This window comes from Scyliorhinus torazame, chromosome 7, assembly GCF_047496885.1.
Source record: "Scyliorhinus torazame isolate Kashiwa2021f chromosome 7, sScyTor2.1, whole genome shotgun sequence".
Classification (NCBI taxonomy): Eukaryota; Metazoa; Chordata; class Chondrichthyes; order Carcharhiniformes; family Scyliorhinidae; genus Scyliorhinus; species Scyliorhinus torazame.
This window is the reverse complement of record NC_092713.1, coordinates 22,552,151-22,572,003: the sequence shown is the minus strand read 5'-3', so window position 1 is coordinate 22,572,003 and position 19,853 is coordinate 22,552,151. Positions and strand designations below refer to the sequence as shown.

The following is a 19,853-nucleotide window of genomic DNA, read 5'->3' as shown; positions in this document are numbered from 1 at the left end:
CGGAGAACCGGTCATTTGATTCTCGCCGAATCTGCCTCCCCGGACAATTCCCACCACTGCCGGGATTCTGCCCGAAACGTTGTTGCGTTCCTCCCCTTGCCGGGGCTGTCCTGTCCTGAGATCTGGAGAGGGGTGGACACCGCGTGCACGGCAAAGGGACAAAAATAACACAAACTGGACAGGAGAGTAACGATCAGGCCTCTGAGAGGAGTTAATGTGTTGGGCCTCGGAGGAGACTGTGCCCGTGAGTCCATGGAGCAACTTGTGAGTCACGTGATCAGAGACGGTATTTAGTCTGGCTTCCAGCCAGTAAGAGGAGGGGAAAAAGCCAACAGAGCATGGGAAGAAAAAAAAAACTAACATGAGTAACGGATTTCAGCTGTGGAGCCTCTCCAGTTGTTCCTGCTGGACAAGCAGCAGCAGCAGAGAGCTTTCCACAGCCCCTGCGATCTCTCCGTGGAAAACACACTGGGACTGTGTCTGTTAAAAAGGGGGTGGGGAAATCTCCTCCCTGGCACTGTGCTAAGAAGAGAAGAAATGTCCTGCCCTGGCAAGGTAAATCATCTGTCTCTAAATCAACCGGTTACCCTCGAGAAAGAGGGATTCGTTTTCTTTCCTCTTCTTCTGCAAGGCAGGTAATTAAAGCTGCTTTCATTCCACGCTCGCTCCAACTTGCAGACTGATTGCCGATCGATTCTGCTCTGATGTTTTAACCCTCCCCGTCTTCTTTTTGACTGCCTGATTCACCCGCTTGCAAGAGGTCAGAATAGGGGTCTGCCTTGCCGAGTCTTGCAAGACAAGAGGCCCCAGATGCCGATCTACTTCGCCGGGGCTGAATTCTTTCAAAGGAATTGTCTGTGTGTGTGTGTGTGTGTGTGTGTGAGACGGTGGGGGTGGGGGGCTGGAGACAAGGAATCAATGCTGTCATGTTTCCTTCAGAGTTTAATTGCCTGCATCTGGCTGTAGTTAACTTTTACAAAAACTTGAAACCGGCGGGGGCTAACTATTCTCAGGCTTCTTTCGAACTAAGTTTAAAGTTTTAAATCCTGGTGTCATTTCAGTGGCTACATGAATGTGTTTCCCATTTATCGTTGTCAATGTGTTAATGGTCCCAATCTTCCCTCCTTAAGCAGCCCTGTGGGACTGAGGTTGACTTTGCTCCCACTCCAGTGGCAGCCGATCGGCCCAATGGGTATCTGCAGATTCTGTTACAAGCGGGGGTTAGGGGCAGCACGGTGGTGCAGTGGCTAGCACAGCTGCCTCACGCCGCCGAGGTCCCAGGTTCGATCCCAGCTCTGGGTCACTGTCCGTGTGGAGTTTGCACATTCTCCCCGTGTTTGAGTGGGTTTCGCCCCCACAACCCAAAGATGTGCAGGGTAGGTGGATTGGCCACGCTAAATTGCCCCTTAATTGGAAAAAATGAATTGGGTACTCTAAATTTATATTTAAAAAAGCAAGCGGGGCTCGTGGTGTTTGAAGGGTCAGGTGGTTGGGCTGTTTGGAGGTTTCTGTGCTCCTTCCCCTGCCTCGACCTCGCCCCTGAACCTTCCTGACGAAGCCTCTCGATGCATTTGCTGCCTTCCCAGACGAGCCTTCTCCACCGGGATGTTTGACCCCCTTCGGGGATGCTTTAAGACATCCTTGAAGCATTCCCACCGAACTCCTGGAAGTCTCCCGCCATGACAGAGCCCAGGGAAAAGCAATTTCTTCAGGAATCTGGTGTCAGGCGCGCAGACAAAATGCCCCACTCGGCGGAACTGCGATTGAATGATTAGCGCCTCAGTGCTGGGTAAGATGACTTGGGGGAGGATCACCTTTCTTGCCACCAGATTTGGAGGATCTTGCCAAGGCACTGCTGCTGGTACTTCTCCAGTGTTTTGAGGTGTCTGCTATCGATTGTCCAAGTCTCCGGACTATCTAGAAGCACGGGGATCACTTTTGCCAGGTAAACCCTTGACTTTAATCACCTTGGGGGACCGTCTGTGTAGAGTCTGCACGTTCTCCCCGTGTCTGCATGGGTTTCCTCCGGGTGCTCCGGTTTCCGCCCACTGTCCAAAGATGTGTAGGTTAGGTGGGTTGACCATGCTAAATTGCCCCTTAGTGTCCAAAGATGTGCAGGTTAGGTTACGGGATTACGCAGGAGTGGGACTAGGTGGGGTGTTCTTTCAGAGGGTTGGTGCAGACTCGATGGGTCGAATGGCCTCCTTCTGCACTGTATAGATTCTAATTTGAGATCCTGGTCCTCAAACACTCTCTTCCTCAGCCGGCCGAATGCTGAGCCGCCACATTGGAGGAAGCAATGATTTTTCTTTTTCATTTATGTCTGCCTTCGGCAGGGGGGAGGCCCCCAGGACACGGAAAGTGGCTCACAATTTCCAGGATCATGCCGTCGATCATAATCGTGATGGGAGAGGTATTGGGCTGTGGGAGCTGGTTGGAAAGGATCTTATTTTTCCAGGTGTCACGAGAATATTAGCCCAGTGGCAGAGAGAGGTATTGGTTGAAATTATCAACGGGACCTGATTAGCATTTTTGGAATCTGCTTCCGAGCAGCAGCCCAATTGCGAGGCAGGATTTGGCTGTTTATTTGAAGGGGTCGGAGGGCAAGCACTGCTGTTCCTCTTGGCTCACAAGCAGTGCTGGCAAAACACTTACCTGTACCAAGCAGTAGCCCTTGACATCCTTTAGCTGCCTGGTTTCACTCAGTAAGCCAGCGTTAAAGTTAATACAGAGAGATTATCTGAAAGCCCACAGCCTCGTTGAAATCTTTAATTGAAGAACCTGTTGCCTGGGTAATGGGTTGGTTGTTTGTTTCTGTGAATGCCAGATGTGGGGGGTTCATAATTCTGTTATGGGCCAGGGTTTAGAGAACCCCAAAGTGTAGCATGGAATTCACCTGACCCACAACTTTTACTAGATTGTGGTATGGGGAGCACGCGGCCCACTCTACAGGTGTGGTACAGCAGACATTGAAAAGTATTTTTTAAAGCAAAACAATGTTTATTCTATGAACTCAAGTTAACCTTTTTAAAACATACAGTGAACATCTTAGCAACCATCAATTCAAATACCACCCCCAAAGAATACAACACTAAGTAATCCTTTCAGCTTTCCTTTTAACATCCATAATACTTTAAAAAACCTTCAAAACAGAAAGACATCAGACTTAACTTCACTATTGAGAAAATTTATAATTCTGAATTCACCAAATGATCCAGAGATAGTCTTTTGATGGCAGAGAGAACAGCAGTACACCTGCTTGGTCTGGCTTCAGCTCCAACACTGAAAACAAAACTAAAATACACCCTGCAGCAAACAGCCTAAAACGGAAGTAAAAAGCTGACAGACAGCCCAGCTCCACCCACTCTCTGACATCACTGCAGTAGTAAACACCCATTTCTTAAAGGTACTCTCACTACAGATATTTATATACACCCATTTATAAACACCCATTTCTTAAAGGTACTCTCACATGACAATACAACAGGTTAAAGTTTCAAATTTCCCACCTGACCCAAACCCCACTTGCTTTTTTTCCGGGGGCTATAACCCCTCCCCAATGGTGTCTCCTGTTTATCACAGTGCTGCTGATTTAGAATCATAGAATCATAGAATTTACAGAGCAGAAGGAGGCCATTTAGCCCATCGAGTCTGCACCGGCCCTTGGAAAGAACTCCCTACTTAAGCCCCTGCCTCCACTCTATCCCTGTAACCCAGTAACCCCACCTAACTTTTATGGACACCAAGGGCCCAATCCACCTAACCTGCACATCTTTGGACTGTGGGAGGAAACCCGAGCACCCGGAGGAAGCCCACGCAGACACGGGGAGGACGTGCAGACTCCGCACAGACAGTGACCCAAGCCGGGAATTGAACCTGGGATCCTGGAGCTGTGAAGCAACTGTGCTAACCACTGGGCTACGTGCTGTCCCCTTTACGTAGCAGTCGCTGTTTCGAGAACTGCAGGCCATTTAACATGGCGAAGAATTAATATTTCAAAAGCTGGAATCGGTGTAAGTGCCAGGGGTCATCATTAAAATCTCAGCTGGCCATCCTGGGTGGGCCCGGCCTCGAGGGGAGCTGGGATCTAATGAGGTCCCCGAAATAGGTTGGGATGGCGGACCCTAGCAGAAGGGGGGAGGGGTTCAGAGACGGTGATGACATGGAACTTGAGGGGGTTGAATGGCCCCGTTACAAGATCCCGGGTGTTTGCTCATTTGAAGAGCTTGAAGGCAGACGTTTTCTTCCTGCAGGAGGCACATTTGAGGGTGAAGGGTCAGACGAGGCTAAGGAAGGGATGGGTGGGACGTGTTCCATTCAGGTTTCCATTCAAAGTCAAGAGTGTCATGATATTCAGGTAAACATCATGGTGCAAACATACATACATACTGATGGACAGATCAACGGACCAATCAATACACACACAACACCACAGCCAATCACAGGCAAGAGCATACACACTATAAAACGGGGAACACAACACTTCCCGCTCATTCCAGCAGGAGACAGCTCAGGGCACAGAGCGCACAGCAAGCCGCTCAGACATCCACCATGTGCTGAGTGCCTCTCCAAGATAGTGTTAGGGATAGGTCCACAGATTCAAGGGTAATGAACGAACCACAGTAACCAGTTTACCATTGTAAATATTGTTAGCAATAAAACTGAGTTGTACCATCCGCAACCGTGTTGGTTCGTCTGTGGAGCAGAGCACCCAACACGACAAAGAGGAGGTGCCATCTTGTTCAAGGTGAGGGTGGCTTACACAGTGGCTAGCACAGTCCTGGACCCCAGGGGGGGAGGAGTTGGGTGGGCGTATGGGGACGGACGGTTGATGCGGCCCGCGATTGTGAGTGGCGTGCTGGCGAGGGCCTTGGGACCCTGAGCTAACATTTATAAATCTCAACTGATTCCCAAATGCCCTTTAGTGAAGGAAATGTGCAGTCTTGTCGCCCGGCCTGGCCTTTCTGTGGATCCTGCGAAGTTGATTGATTTCAAACGACTGTCTGACGGGATCTAGTAAGAAGTCTCACAACACCAGGTTAAAGTCCAACAGGTTTAATCGAAATTACAAGCTTTCGGAGCGCAGCTCCTTCATCAGGTGAAGTGGAGACAGGTTCACAGACGCAGCATATATAGTAGAGGCACAATTGCAAGGTAATTACAGATTGGAATGTGAAGAATGTTTCGAATGTGAGTCTTTACAGGTAAACACGTCTTTACAGGAACAGACAGTGTGAGTGGAGTGAGTGATTATCACAGGAAATCGAGGTGTGAATTGTCTCAAGCCAGGAAAGTTAAAAGGACTCTGTAAACCCAGGCAATATGGTGGGGGTTACATGTAATGTGACATGAGCCCGAGATACCGGTTGAGGCCGTCCTCATGCGTGCGGAACTTGGCTACCGGTTTCTGCTCGGCGATTCTGCGTAGTCGTGTGTCTTCAAAGCCGCCTTGGAGAATGTTTACCCGAAGGTCGGAGGCTGAATGCCGTTGACTGCTGAAGTGTTCCCCGACTGGAAGGGAACATCCTGCCTGGCGATTGTCGCGCGATGTCCGTTCATCCGTTGTCGTAGCGTCTCCATTGTCTCACCAATGTACCAGGCCTTGGGACATCCTTTCCTGCAGCGTATGAGGTAGACAACATTGGCCAAGTCGCACGAGTATGTACCACGTACCTGGTGGGTGGTGTTCTCACGTGTGATGGTAGTGTCTATGTCGATGACCCAGCATGTCTTGCAGAGATTGCCAAGGCAGGGTTGTGTGGTGTCGTGGTCGCTGTTCTCCTGAAGGCTGGGTAGTTTGCTGCGAACAATGGTCTGTTTGAGGTTAGGCGGTTGTTCGAAGGCAAGTAGTGGAGGTTTGGGGATGGCCTTGACGAGATGTTTGTCGTCATCAGTGATGTGTTGAAGGCTCCGAAGACAATGTCATAGATTCTCCTCTCCGGGGAAGTACTGGATAATGAAGTGTCAGTCGAGTCCCGTGTTCGTCTCCTGAGGAGGTCGGTGGGGTTTTGGCTGTGGCGCGTAGGAACTGTCGATCAATGAGTCGGGATCCAAATCCCGTTCTTATGAGGGCGTCTTTCATTCGTAGAATCCTTAAAGTGCAGAAGGAGGCCATTCAGCCAATCAAGTTTGCACTGACCCTCTGAAAGAGCACCCCACCCAGGCCCACTCCTCCACCCTATCCCTGTAACCCAGTAACCCCACCTAACCCGCACATCTTTGGACACTAAGGGACAGTTTAACACGGCCAACCCACCTAACCTGCAGACCTTTGGACATCCCAAGAATGTTTTTCATTCAGAAGGTCAGGCTCACCAATATATAAAGATAAAAAAGCTGACAAGACTTAGCTGTTTTTCAAGCTGTGGAAGGCGAGAGAAAATATCTCTGGTGAATGGTAAGGAGACAGCCAGCTCACTTCAGCATGTGCCTCATGACTGGAAGTGACTTGCTTCAAATTAACAAGTGTTGATTTGCTGCACTGTTTACAAGCCAAGGAATTCACAGGAGAACTCGTATCCAAACTGACACTGAGTTATGACATGATGCTTGAGTAGTTTACACAAAGGCTTTGCTTCGCGCTCATCAACTGCTAAAGGCTTCAGATGAATATAAGGAAAGTGGAGTTGAGGTCAAAGGTCGAGCCACGATCTTGCTCCATGGTGGAGCAGATTCAGGGGTCCGAATGACCCGCTCCTAGTTCTGGTGTTCTGAAGGGAGGCAGAAATGCGATGGGTCCTATGCTGTTAAGAAAGGAAGCAGGAAGGGGGGGAAGTGGAGGCGGTTGAGGGGGAATTCATCTGTGAGGTCTTCAAGCCATCTTTAAATATTGTGGATACCCTTAACAGAGGCAACTGCAGCTGCCGCCTGTCTATCCTACCAAACACTTCCAGGACAAAGCCCTGTTCTTGGTTATATGCTGAAGGTAGGTTTAACTCCCTTTGACTGTGAGCAGCCTCCAACTTTACAGCTGAAGGTTGTGCTAATAAGGAATTGGCCTTGTGAGCAGTGAGAACACTTCACAGCTGCAGGTTGTGTTTGCCACTTGCTCTTGCTGGTGGCTGCAGATGCCTGGAGGCCGCTGTTGTTGTTTCCTTCCTTTTCTGCAGCCGGAAAGAAGGACAATTTTTTTCTGGATCCTGGAACATCGGGCTCAGAGGGATGTATGATCCAAATGGGCCACCTGCTAACCCTGTTGAAGAAATGCTTTCGCAGATCGCTGATGCTTTTGTTGCTGGTGTGGCGAGTGCTGCATGTAACTGGCATGTCACCACGGGTTAAACACGCTGGAGGTCACGGATGTTCAACTGCACCTTGAGCGCCAGTGAAATATGTGGATGCCAGGGTTTGGTTCCAGTGTGATTGTGCCATGTGGGTGGGGCCTGCACAGCTGCGGCTCCTGGACGGAGAATGGCACTGATACGTGGAACAAGGAACATATGACGGACAGATCATTTCTACAACAAAGTCCTGGACATAAGAACACGTCCTCTGTTTCTGTTGAGGAACCTGCGAAGGGTGATACTGTCTGATTTTCTTCGTCGAAAATAAGCTGATAAAGCTTTGTATTGGTACCATATGGAACGGTGACGTTTCCTTGTTGTTTAATGGTTAGCGTGATATATGGAATGTTAAGTAGTTGATTTTCAAATCTTTATTATTGTTGACCATTTAATAAACAAAATATTTAAGTGGATTATCGTGGGGACACGTGCCATGTCTCAGATGATCACTTTTCAATCATGCTTTCAAGCCTGACCTCTGGAAGAGTCAGCAGCCAACAATCGAACACTTAAGAGATGGGCTTCAGCACTGGGGAGATCCTCATGACCAAAGGGTGAATAAGTGGATCAGTGGAGGGCACCTGGGCATGGTCTCCCGAATGTTCCCGGCAGGGGTCTGGGGTCTCGGGGCTCCTGCTGTGGCCGGGGGTGAGTCTGTAGAGCGAGATTCTCCAACACAACTGGTTTCGGTGGATGGCATTCTGAGAGAAGGCGGGACGCCAAGTGTGGAGGACGTTTGGGGATTTGAGGGTCCCGGGGTGGAAGTCCTAACTGATTGTCGGTCTGTCTCCTTCCCCAGTTCCTTAGATAGAAAATAGATGTTGGTGTCTGTACCACAGAGGATGCGCTCGCGGTGCTGGTGCCAGACCCAGGTGGCCAGGCGCCGGAGAAGGCAGCAGCGTCGATGCAGGCTGGAGGCAGCACCCCGTGTGCAAGGAGCCACAACACACCCTGAAGACCCAGCCGCCCATCAGGCCGAGAAGGAACCCAGAGGGGAACGACAATGATGGCCCAATGTGTACAGGCCTTTTGAGGAGATGACGGACAGCATGTGCCGCAGGAAATTTTGGGGGGTAATCTATCGGCCTACCCCTACCCGCTTCCACGCTTACCAACCTGGCACAGCAGCGGGACGACATGCTGGCGGAGGAGGAGGGACATGCTGCCTCGTTTGAGGTGGAGAAGCTGGACCAGGAGGGGCTGGTGGACAAGACGGGGATGAGCCGCACGAGGTGCTGGAGGGTGAAGACAGGCGGCCGCAAGGGCCTGGCATCCCGATGGACCAGGGTGGCCCTCATAGTCACCCGAGTCTCATAGGACGAGGCTTTGTCCGTCAGCTCCGCCCCCGCTCCCACAATTCCCCTCCTTTTACCAGCCATTCCCCAAACCTCACCCCCCCCCCCCCCCCACCCCTCAGACTACCCTGTTCCACCCCCCAAGAGTCTGAGTAACATCACCCAGGGGGGTGGGCCTGAGCCGGCACTGTCAGTGAGTCACTTTACAAGACAGGAGAGTGCATCAACAACTGTGTGGTGCTCACAGATTGTGCTTGAGAGGCCTGTCCACAGAGGTGTGTGTGTCTGCGCTGGTGGAGACAGGTCATCTGGGTGAAGGGGCAATAGATCCTCACCTCTGTGGCGCAGTCCAACCTCGCTGTCGGTGACTACTCTCTCCTCAGACAACACCGCCATCTCCAGCGCCCGTTCCTCATCGGGGATGAGGACTCAGATCTCTTGTACTCCGCACTGCACCCCCCCCATCTTGGCTCTTTCCCGCTTCTCCTGAGGGAACAAAGAGGGGGCTTTGTGAGCCGTGTGCTTGATGGATCAGGGTTCTATGGCAGGTGGCATGTGTGGGCACTGCACATGAAATAGTTGTGCTGGTGAGTGCCAGTGGGTGCTGAGGAACCAGCACCAAGATCAGATGTTGGGAGGGAGTGAGGTGTTAGTCAGTGGTTTGTGGCGGGTGGGAGTTTGAGGGGTGTCAGGCAGAACGGATGCCAGGAGAGAGGTGGTAACGTCACCTTGCAGCTCGGTGGAAGCCTTTGGTCTTCTTCCAACATTGGACAGTGGTCCACATGGCCATGCTGAGAAAACTGACGGCCGTGGCCACTATCTCCCAGGTGGCACTGGTGACCCTGCTGCTGGCCGTCCGACCCCTTCGGGGGAACAGGATGTCCCGTGTCTCATCCACAGCATCGGGAAGCCGGATGATCAACTCTAATAAAGTAAAATAAAGGACATTGGAGCATGGGACTGGGAATGGAGGGAAAGGGGTTGCTGGTCACTAATTGAGGGAGGGGAATTGCTGGTGAGCGTGGAAGCGGGTAGGCGGGGTGAGGGGGTTGGTTGCTGGCGCCATCAGAGGAAATTATTACTTATTTCACAGAGTCACCACATTATCAACTGTCTCCTGGCCAATTTACAGACATGACGTCCAGCTCAGATCAGATCAGCCACTGAACTACAGGTGGCAAATTCATACGGCAGATAGATTCTCCACTCCCCAACTTGTGTTGAGCATCTTGAGCTGATAACAAACATTAGGATCCAATATTGCTGGGTGGGATCTGTCACTGGCATTGTTAGAAATGGGAGCAGATTAAGGGGATGAATTAAGACTGTGCATTAGCACATCATTAAAATGAATTGAAGTGTGAGTCCCTTTAGAATACCAAAGGGAAAAAAAATTAGAGTGCTATCGGAAAAGGACGGAGAAGTGAGATTAATTTGGCAACTTGAGCTACCACAGCTGTGATGGGCTGAATGGCCCCCTTCTATGCTGTATTATTCTACCATTCGATTGTCTTTAATTTGCTTATTCGAGGCACAGATGGCTCGGGGCAAACTGTCGACACTCGGTGCTGTACAGAAGTGATGGACACTCTGGGGAAGCTGCTTCGGCGCGGTTTCGTTGAGGAGCATTTTGCTCAATGTTATGGGCGAGGCATTTTCAGAACCCCAAAATGTATCATGGAGTTCAACCAACCTCTCCCTTTAATGTATTTGTTGCTTTTCCTAGCATACGGCTTTTTCCCTAGGTGTGGGATTACAATTATGGACACGTGGGTTTGAAAACACAAAACACTGTTTATTCCATGAACTCAACTTAACATCTTAAATAAACATTGGATCTCTTAACACCCCTTACTTCAAAGATAACTCAGAAAATATTGCAACAGTAAATAATTCCTTAAAATGTTCCTTCAAACTTCCAAGAGACTTAACAAAATCACATCAGGTTAAAGGCTTCACTATTATAAGTTTAAATCACCCAAATAACCAGAGATGGTCTTTTATGGCAGACATCACAGCTCACTGCAAACACAGACACACACCAGCTCTTTTTCAAAACTGAAAACTAAACCTGCAAAACTAAACTGCAAAATGGCTGACCTGACCTCAGCCCCACCCACTTTCTGACATCACTGTTTTCTTAAAGGTACATTGCTTAAACATCCATGTCTTAAAAGTACTCTCACATGAACCTCACCTTTTTGCCTTATCTTTTCACTTTGATCTGGTTTTAGGGCAGTGCTGCTTTCCACTTACTCCCTTGAGCTGCGGAGTTGTGGGTTTGAGCTCAACTCCAGGGCCAAATTTACACCCAGCAAGAATGCTTGAATGGAATTTTAACATGTCTTCGTAACTGTGGTGTTCTTTGTGTTGCTAATTTTAAAGATGGTTGGCATAGTGTCCACAAAGACCACAAATAGCTTTTAACCTGAACAAAGCAACACATTTATTGACACCATTTAATTGGATTCGACTTACTCCTGTATAATACACAGTTGATAATAAACATATAATCTACAACTAATCTCTACACTATTACATTAACTATGATCTGCTCTCACTCACACTATAATCTGCTCTCACTCACACTATGTTTCCTTCAGTCTGTCCTCTAGCTTTCTCCTCAACCTCTCACCCACAAGGCTTAGCGTCGATGCCTTATATAGTTGTACATCCAGCTCCCTCAAGTGGTTGATTTCGACATTACATTAACCCTTACAATTCTCTCCATTTATGATAATGTCATCGCAATGACTCGGAAGGAGCGGGAAGATCAGGACTGATCTTCCTGCTGTGAAGCCAGAGGCCCGTCGACCGTGGTGCCGTGCTACATACCCATGTAGCTAACTTTTCAGGGGTGTTTATTAACATTTTCATAATTGGCGTGTTTAGCACTGTGAAAATCAACTTTAGGCTTGATTGAGGTCAGAAGATTTATTTCCATTTGCCTCTTTTGCTCTCAGAAGCCTTCCCTCTGTAGCAGAACGATAAGGCGGATATTGCTAACTCCCTCAGAAGCAGCTGTCATGGTTAAAACGACGAGCAAAACATGAGCACACAGAGCTTTCCTCGGTTTTTGCTTTTGTAGCCAGCGTGGAAATGCCAGCGGTTCCCTGAAGCTGAGATTAAAAGGGCTGAGATGTTAATGGATGTGCTAAAAATTGTGATCCGCTCTAAATACAAAATGCCGGGATTAATGTACAGGGGGATCAGATATTCATCTTCTTTCAAGCTGAGCCGATTTGAGTTGATGAGCACCCCGTGATAGCTCCATCTTCTCGGAACACAATATAGGGAGGAGCCGGTTTGAAGAGAAAGAGATTAGTGGAGAAGATTATGGGGACGGTGGGTTTAAAATGTGGAAAAGGTTTGACAGGGGCAGACAGCGCAGGTTCCCTCAGAGACGGGAGAAGATGAGCAAGTTTTCCTTTGAGCGCGGGAGGCCCGTTACGATTTTGTGAAGGGTTTGGAGGGGAGGGGAAGTTGGAGAAAAGAAAAGCTTGCTTCCTGCGGCCCGAAGCTTCGATGGCGAGCGGCGATGTCTAAGGCAGTGGGGGGGGCGGCGGCAGGCAGAGGAAAAGCTAGGGTTGGGACTTGGAATCGGAAAACAGGAGGAGGCCATTCAGCCCATCACGCCTGCTCCGCGCGATCTGATAAGTGGAAACAAGTTCAGTCGTGGATTCAAAAGGGAATTTGATAAAGATATGATGTGGGGGGTTAAGAGAAAATGCAGGGATGTGAGAAATGTGGAGGGGGGGGGGGCTGCCTAACCAGGTTTCTCTTCAAAAGAACCAATGCGGGCCTGATCACAGAATTTCATAGAATTTACAGTGCAGAAGGAGGCCATTCGGCCCATCGAGTCTGCACCGGCCCTTGTAAAGAGCACCCTTCTTAAGCCTACTCCTCCACACTATCCCCGTCACCTAGTAACCCCAGCTAACCTTTTTGGACACTAAGGGCAATTTAGCATGGCCAATCCAACTTTGGACTTGTGGGAGGAAACCGGAGCACCTGGAGGAAACCCACGCGGACACGGGGCGAACGTGCAGACTCCGCACAGACAGTGACCCAAGCCGGGAATCGAACCCGGGACCCTGGACCTGTGAAGCAACAGTGCTAACCACTGTGCTACCGTGCTGCCCACTGGGCTGCATTATTCTCTGGATTTTCTTGCCGTTGAGCCGAGTTCCTGAGCATGTGCTACTTGTTCTAAATCGAGTCGTAAAGGGTCAGACGACTGGCTGGAGGAATGGCAAATTCTAAATGCGACTGCCAGAGAGAGAGAGAGAAGAAATAAATTGTCAACATCTGAAGGTCGACAGGAAGGACCTGAGGCTGGAGGGTCCTCAGTCACTCCGGAAATAAACTACGCAATTATAGTTAAAAGTGGCTGCACTGCCGGAAGGTCCAATGGGAGTCTGGGAGAGCAGTGTCTATGACTTATCAAATGTATTCTATTCACTAATTGACAGCCAGCCGCACTTCAAATGATTCATAATTCATGTTTTACATAGGCTGGAGTAAAATACCAATTGTTCACATTTTAAACAAGGGAAGGAAAGAAGTATTTTATATACAAATCTAATACAACAGAGGCCATCGGTGAATGTTAAGTCATGCGATATCCTCATTCTGAACGTTAATCGTAAATATAAGGGAAATCCTTAACAGGACTAGGTCAACTCTGGAAAGGAATAAATGGTTCAGTCTGAGTTGTAGTCGATCAGTCTTTGTTTGCCTATCTTAGAGCCAAGTCATCTGATTGACACAATCCTGCCCAGCAGTCACTCACAGTGATTTCCTTTCCGATGGGTTCAATTCTTTCTGCCCATTTGGAAATAGCTTATTTTGAAAAAAAAAACAATGGTGCTGTTGAAGACAGAGCTAAGCAGTGCTTCAAAATAAAAAGCACATATAAAATCTGGCCTATTAGTAATCTCTCCATCCCACCGTCATTGCATAAACTACACAACATATATCGCTGTTCACCATGTAGGGCGGCGCGGCGGTGCAGTGGTTAGCACTGCTGCCTCACGGCGCCGAGGAGTTTGATCCCGGCCCCGGGTCACTGTCCGTGTGGAGTTTGCGCATTCGCCCCGTGTCCGCGTGCGTCTCACCTCCACAACCCAAAGATGTGCAGGTTAGGTGGATTGGCCACGCTAAATTGCCCCTTAATTGGGAAAAAGAATTTGGTACTCTAAATTTATATTTATATTTTAAAAAATCACTGTTCAGCATGTGACGTTCTCAGACTTTGATTTGATTTGATTTATTATTGTTATCTCTATCTCATTCCTGTGCTCTGTCTCGTCATTGTTTGAAATCCGACCCACTACGGTGGTGTCATCAGCAAATTTGAGGGGAATTTGGCCACACAGTCATAGGTGTATAAGGAGTACAGTAGGGTGCTGAGGACACAGCCTTGTGGGGCACCGGTGTTGAGGCTGATCGTGGTGGAGGTGTTGTTGCCTATCTTTACTGATTGTGGCCTGTGGGTTAGGAAGTTCAGGATCCAGTCACAGAGGGAGTTTGGAGATGAGTTTCGTAGGAATAATGGTGCTGAATGCTGAGCTGTAATTGATAAATAGGAGTCTGACATAGGTATCTTTGTTATCTAGGTGTTCCAGTGTTGAGTGCAGGGCCAGGGAGATGGCGCCTGCTGCGGACCTGTTGCAGCGGGGGGTGAACTGTAGTGGGTCAAGGCAATCCGGGAGGCTGGAGTTGATTTGTGCCATGACTAACCTTTCGAAGCACTTCATGATGATGGATGTCAGAGCCACTGGACGATAGTCATTAAGGCATGCTGCTTGGCTTTTTTTGGTACAGGGGTGATGATGATGACGTGTACCATAGTTAGGTCTGAGGTGGTGACTCCCCACTCTGCGTCAGAATAGTGTTGTGGCAATGAGGGGCAGAATTTTCCCGCCCTTCCCGTCAGTGGGATCTTCTGGCCCCGGCAAAGGTGATCCCGCGATCTTCTGACTTTCTAGAAGGACGTCCATTTAAAAGGATATGGGTGGGGGGGGGGGGGGGGGGGGGGGCGAGGGAAGGAGCTGGTCTCTACTTAAATTGAACTTCACAAATAACAATGAAACCATGACAAGTAAATGAATTGAAGCTACTTGGTCAATTGTCCGCAGGACGGATTGCACCTGAGCTGGGAATAGTCGCTGAAGAAAATGCTCTCCTGCTTCTTCTGATGGATGAGGCCATCAATCGCCGCGGTTAAAAAAAAAACCTTCAGAAATCAAGACTGATGAAAGGCAAAAATGACCATTGGTGTTCTGAAAATAGTTCACCATCAAAGTAGATCGTCAACAAATAGGCACCGGGGCTGACAAAGAGGACAGAGGCAGATTGAGTCATCGTCCTCCAGACAACATTGTACCAGCTGTAAAATAATTCAAACTTCGCTGCTCCTTCACGAAAAGAGGCAGATTCTTCCAACAAAAGAATCAATGTTAGAAGATCATAGGAAGGCCTGTGGCACCATTCAATTGAGCCATGGATGACCTGTGACGGAACCCTTTGACGGAACAAAAATCTATCAATTTAGAATTTGAAATTAAGAATTAATCTGGCATCAGTAGCTATTTGTGGAAGGAAGTTCGAAACTTCTCAAACCCTTTGCAGAAATCTTTCCTAATTTCAGTCCTGAAAGGACTGGCTCCAATTTTTAGACTATGACCCTGAGTCCGAGACACCCCAGCCAACAAAAATAGTTTCTCTCTGATGTGTTGGGTACTCTGGATCTGTGGAGGCTGCGTTTACCTTAGCAGTAACATAGACAGGCTACCAACACTTGTAATAGTACAACTCTATTTTATTTAACTAAGAGCTGTTAAACATACTTGCACTGTGGGTCGACACTATGTTAGATTGACTGAAGACCTATGCCTAACCTGACCAGCCTATACTGCTAGCACATGGTGGATGTTTGTGCTACTGACTGCGGGCTCTGTCCGTCTCAGAGGCTGCATCCCGAATGAACGGGAAAGCTAGTGCCCTCTGTCTTTATAGTGACCGTACCTTACTGGTGATTGGCTGCTGTGTTGATTGGTCTTGCAGTGTGTCAGTCAGTGTGTGTCTCTGCACCATCATATACTGATGTGTATATTATGACATCCCCCCTTTTCTAAAAAAAATATGTGTTTGTGGCAATAAATAATGCAGTATGCAAATGTTCCTAACTATGTGTGGCACATGCGAGCATATTCACAGGACTATGTCCAGAAACCCTTAAGATATTTACAGTGGAAGGTGTCTAGTGCAGATGGACAGTATGTAACACAAAATATGACCAGAACAACAGTATGTACAAACCAGTGAGTTAATCAAACAGGGTAACAAAACAATCAGTTCATGAGTTCCAAGAGTCCATGAATTCAGGCAGTTCATAAATTCAGTCTCTGAGGTGGGCGACAAATTCTGGTTGACCGCCTCAAGGGTGGGTCAGGGGCCGCCTGTTCTGGAATGGGCGGGACTCTGCCTGACTCAGAGGGTGGCAGAGCGAAAGGGAGGTCTGCAAAGTCCATGACGGGTTCGTCGTGACGGCGAGGCAGGGCATGATGATCTGGTGGCGAGCGAGGAAGGAGTCGTAGTGCCCGCCTATTTCAGCGAAGAAGAGAGCCGTCTTGTAGACAAACCAAAAATGACCTGGGAGCCACTTGTCTGAGCACCACAGCGGTGATGGACCAACCACCATCGGGAAGTTGGACACGGATCTCGTCATCAGGAGCCAGAGCAGACAGATCCGTGGCGCGGGCATCGTACACCGATTTGTGTTGGGCCCGAGACAACTGCATTCGAAAGGTTGTCCAAGTCGGGGACATGAACGGCCGGCACCATCGTCCGCAGCGTGCGATTCATCAACAATTGAGCCGGTGACAGGCCGGTGGACAATGGAGCTGATCTGTAAGCAATCAGGGCGAGGTAAAAATCGGATCCTGCAGCGGCCGCCTTGCACAGGGGTCGTTTGACAATGTGCACCCTCCTTTTCAGCTTTGCCATTGGATTGGGGGAGTGACATGTGTGAAGTTGTATCGTTTGGCAAAATTGGACCACTCCTGACTGGCAAAACACGGGCCATTGTCGGACATGACCGTGAGCGGGATGCCATGGCGAGCGAAGGTTTCCTTGCACGCAAGTTGATGACCGCAGTTGGGGTGAGGTCGTGTAGCCTAACTACCTCTGGGTAGTTTGAGAAATAGTGCACTATGAGGACGTAGTCCGGCCAAGTGCATGGAACAGGTCGATGCCCACTTTGGTCCAGGGGGACGTGACCAACTCATGGGGTTGCAAGGTCTCCCTTGGCTGAGCAGGCTGTAAACGCTGGCATGTTGGGCAGTTAAGAACGGCGTTGGCAATGTCCTCGTTGATTCCAGGCCAGTACACTGCCTCACGGGCCCGTCGGCAACATTTCTCCACTCCCAGGTGGCCCTCATGGAGCTGCTCAAGGACAAGGTTCCGCATGCTGTGCGGAATGACGATCCTGTCCAGCTTTAGTAGAATTCCATCTACCACCGCCAGGTCATCTTTAATGTTATAGAATTGAGGGCATTGGCCCTTGAGCCACCCGTCTGTCAGGTGGCGCATGACACGTTGGAGCAGGAGATGGTTGGCCGTCTCACGACGAATCTGGATGAGTCGTTCGTCTGTGGCGGGCAGATTGGATGCGGCGAATGCCACCTGTGCATAGATGAGTTTGTGGCCCAGATTGTGACTGGCAGGTATGATGTGGTAGGCATCACAGAGACGTGGTTGCAGGGGATTCAGGACTGACATTTAAACATCCAGGGATTCACAACCTATCGAAAACACAGAGAGGTGGGCAGAGGGGGTCGGGTTGCCTTGTTAATTAGGAATGAAATTAAATCAATAGCACTAAACGACATAGGGACAGATGATGTGGAGTCTGTGTGGGTAGAGTTGAGGAACCACAAAGGCAAAAAAACCATAATGGGAGTTATGTACAGGCCTCCTAACAGTGGTCAGGACCAGGGGCACAAAATGCACCACGAAATAGAAAGTGCATGTCAGAAAGGCAAGGTCACAGTGATCATGGGGGACTTCAATATGCAGGTGGACTGGGTAAATAATGTTGCCAGTGGACCCAAGGAAAGGGAATTCATTGAATGTTTACAGGAGGGCTTTTTGGAACAGCTTGTGATGGAGCCCACGAGGGAACAGGCCATTCTGGACTTAGTGTTATGTAATGAGCTAGACTTGATTAAAGATCTTAAAGTAAGGGAACACTTAGGAGGCAGTGATCATAATATGGTCGAATTCAATCTCCAATTTGAGAATCAGATGTAAAGGTGTTACAGTTAAATAAAGGTAACTACAGGGGCATGAGGGAGGAACTGACGAAAATCGACTGGGAGCAGAGCCTAGTGGGAAAGACAGTAGAACAGCAATGGCAGGAGTTTCTGGCAGTAATTGAGGACACAGTACAGAGGTTCATCCCAAAGAAAAGAAAGGTTATCAGAGGGGTATTAGGCAGCCATGGCTGACAAAGGAAGTTAGGGAATGCATCAAAGCAAAAGAGAAAGCCTATGTGGCAAAGAGTAGTGGGAAGTCAGAAGATTGGGAAGGCTACAAAAACAAACAGAGGATAACAAAGAGAGAAATAAGGAAAGAGAGGATCAAATATGAAGGTAGGCTAGCCAGTAACATTAGGAATGATAGTAAAATTTTCTTTAAATACATTAAAAACAAATGGGAGGCAAAAGTAGACATTGGGCCGCTCCAAAATGACGCTGGTAATCTAGTGATGGGAGACAAGGAAATAGCTGAGGGACTAAAGAAGTACTTTGCGTCATAGAATATCATAGAATTTACAGTGCAGAAGGAGGCCATTCGGCCCATCGAGTCTGCACCGGCTCTTGGAAAGTGCACCCTACAGTACGTCCCTGCTTTTATATTCCAAGCCTCTTGAGATAAATGACCTTGGTTTACTGAGCCTTTCCATACACTGTATCATATTTTGTGGGATGGTGACTATCGTAACCTCTCCTGAGTTCGTCTTTTTGTGCTTTTTTGTATTCCTAAGCAGCTATGCTTCCCACTGATTACTTCACCTCTTGGTTCCCTGACTTTCCCTTCCCCCCCCCGCCCAATCTCTAGTTTAAAGTCCTATTGACCACCCTATTTACTCTTTTCGCCAGAACACTGGTCCCAGCTCGGTTCAGGTGGAGACCATCCCAACGGTATAGGTCCCCCCTGTCCCAAAACTGATGCCAGTGTCCCATGAAAAGGAGCCCCTCTTTCCCACACCACTCTTTCAGCCACGTGTTAACTTCCTTTATTCTTGCCTCCCTATACCAATTTGCACGTGGCTCGGGCAGTAATCCGGAGATTATGACCCTTGAGGACCTGTTTTTTAATTTGAATCCTAGCTCTTTATAATCTCTAAACAGGTCCTCTTTTCTAGACTTGCCTATGTTGTTGGTACCAACATGGACCACAACATCTGGATCTTCCCCCTCCCTCTCCAGTATCCTTTCAAGCCGGTCAGAGATGTCCCGCACCCTCGCACCGGGCAGGCAACATACCATGCGGGACTCTTTATCCTGCTCACAAAGGATACTATCTATCCCCCTGATAATAGAATCCCCTACAACTACAACTTGCCTATTTACTCCCTCCCCTTGAATGGCCTGCTGAACTATGGTGCCTTGGTCAGCTGACTCATCCTTCCTGCAGCCCTGTTCGCCATCCACACAGGGAGCCAGTGCCTCATACCTGTTGGGCAGGGTCAAGGGCTGAGGATCCTGAGTTCCTGACTGCTGGTTCCCTTTACCTGCCTGACTTGCAGTCACACCCTGCTGTTCCTGGCCACTGGCAGGGTTTAAACTACTTACTCTGACAGGTGTGACTGCCTCCTGAAACACAGTGTCCAGGTAAGTCTCCCCCTCCCGGATGTGCCTCAGTGTTTGAAGCTCAGACACCAGCTCATCAACTCTGAGCCGGAGCTCTTCGAGCAGCCAACACTTACTGCAGATGTTGTCGCTGCAGCTCGCAATGGGATCTGCCAGCTCCCACATCAAGCAGCTCAAGCACATCACCTAACCAGCCATCTCTAATTAATTAATTAGTTTAATTTAAGTTTACGAGTTTAGCTGTGTTTTTTTTAAAATTTGGGGCAGATTTGCTATCAACCAATCAGATCACATCTTCCCTCTGACGTCACTTTGTTTCTTTGGCCGGATCGAAAAATGCCAACACCGGGGCCTTGGTCAGCTTCACCCTGAGTTCCCGCCATTCTTGTTCGTGG

General features: G+C 48.8%; 1 protein-coding gene across 1 annotated transcript in view; it reads left to right on the top strand.

The window, feature by feature from the left end:
- The first annotated feature begins 354 nt into the window (after positions 1-354).
- The window catches only part of st6galnac3 (ST6 (alpha-N-acetyl-neuraminyl-2,3-beta-galactosyl-1,3)-N-acetylgalactosaminide alpha-2,6-sialyltransferase 3), a 283,945-nt gene continuing 264,446 nt past the window's right edge, over positions 355-19,853 (top strand). The window contains exon 1 of the mRNA XM_072510419.1: positions 355-555. Coding sequence (XP_072366520.1) covers positions 538-555 — 18 coding nt within the window. The 5' untranslated portion in view covers positions 355-537. The remainder of the gene's footprint in view (positions 556-19,853) is intronic.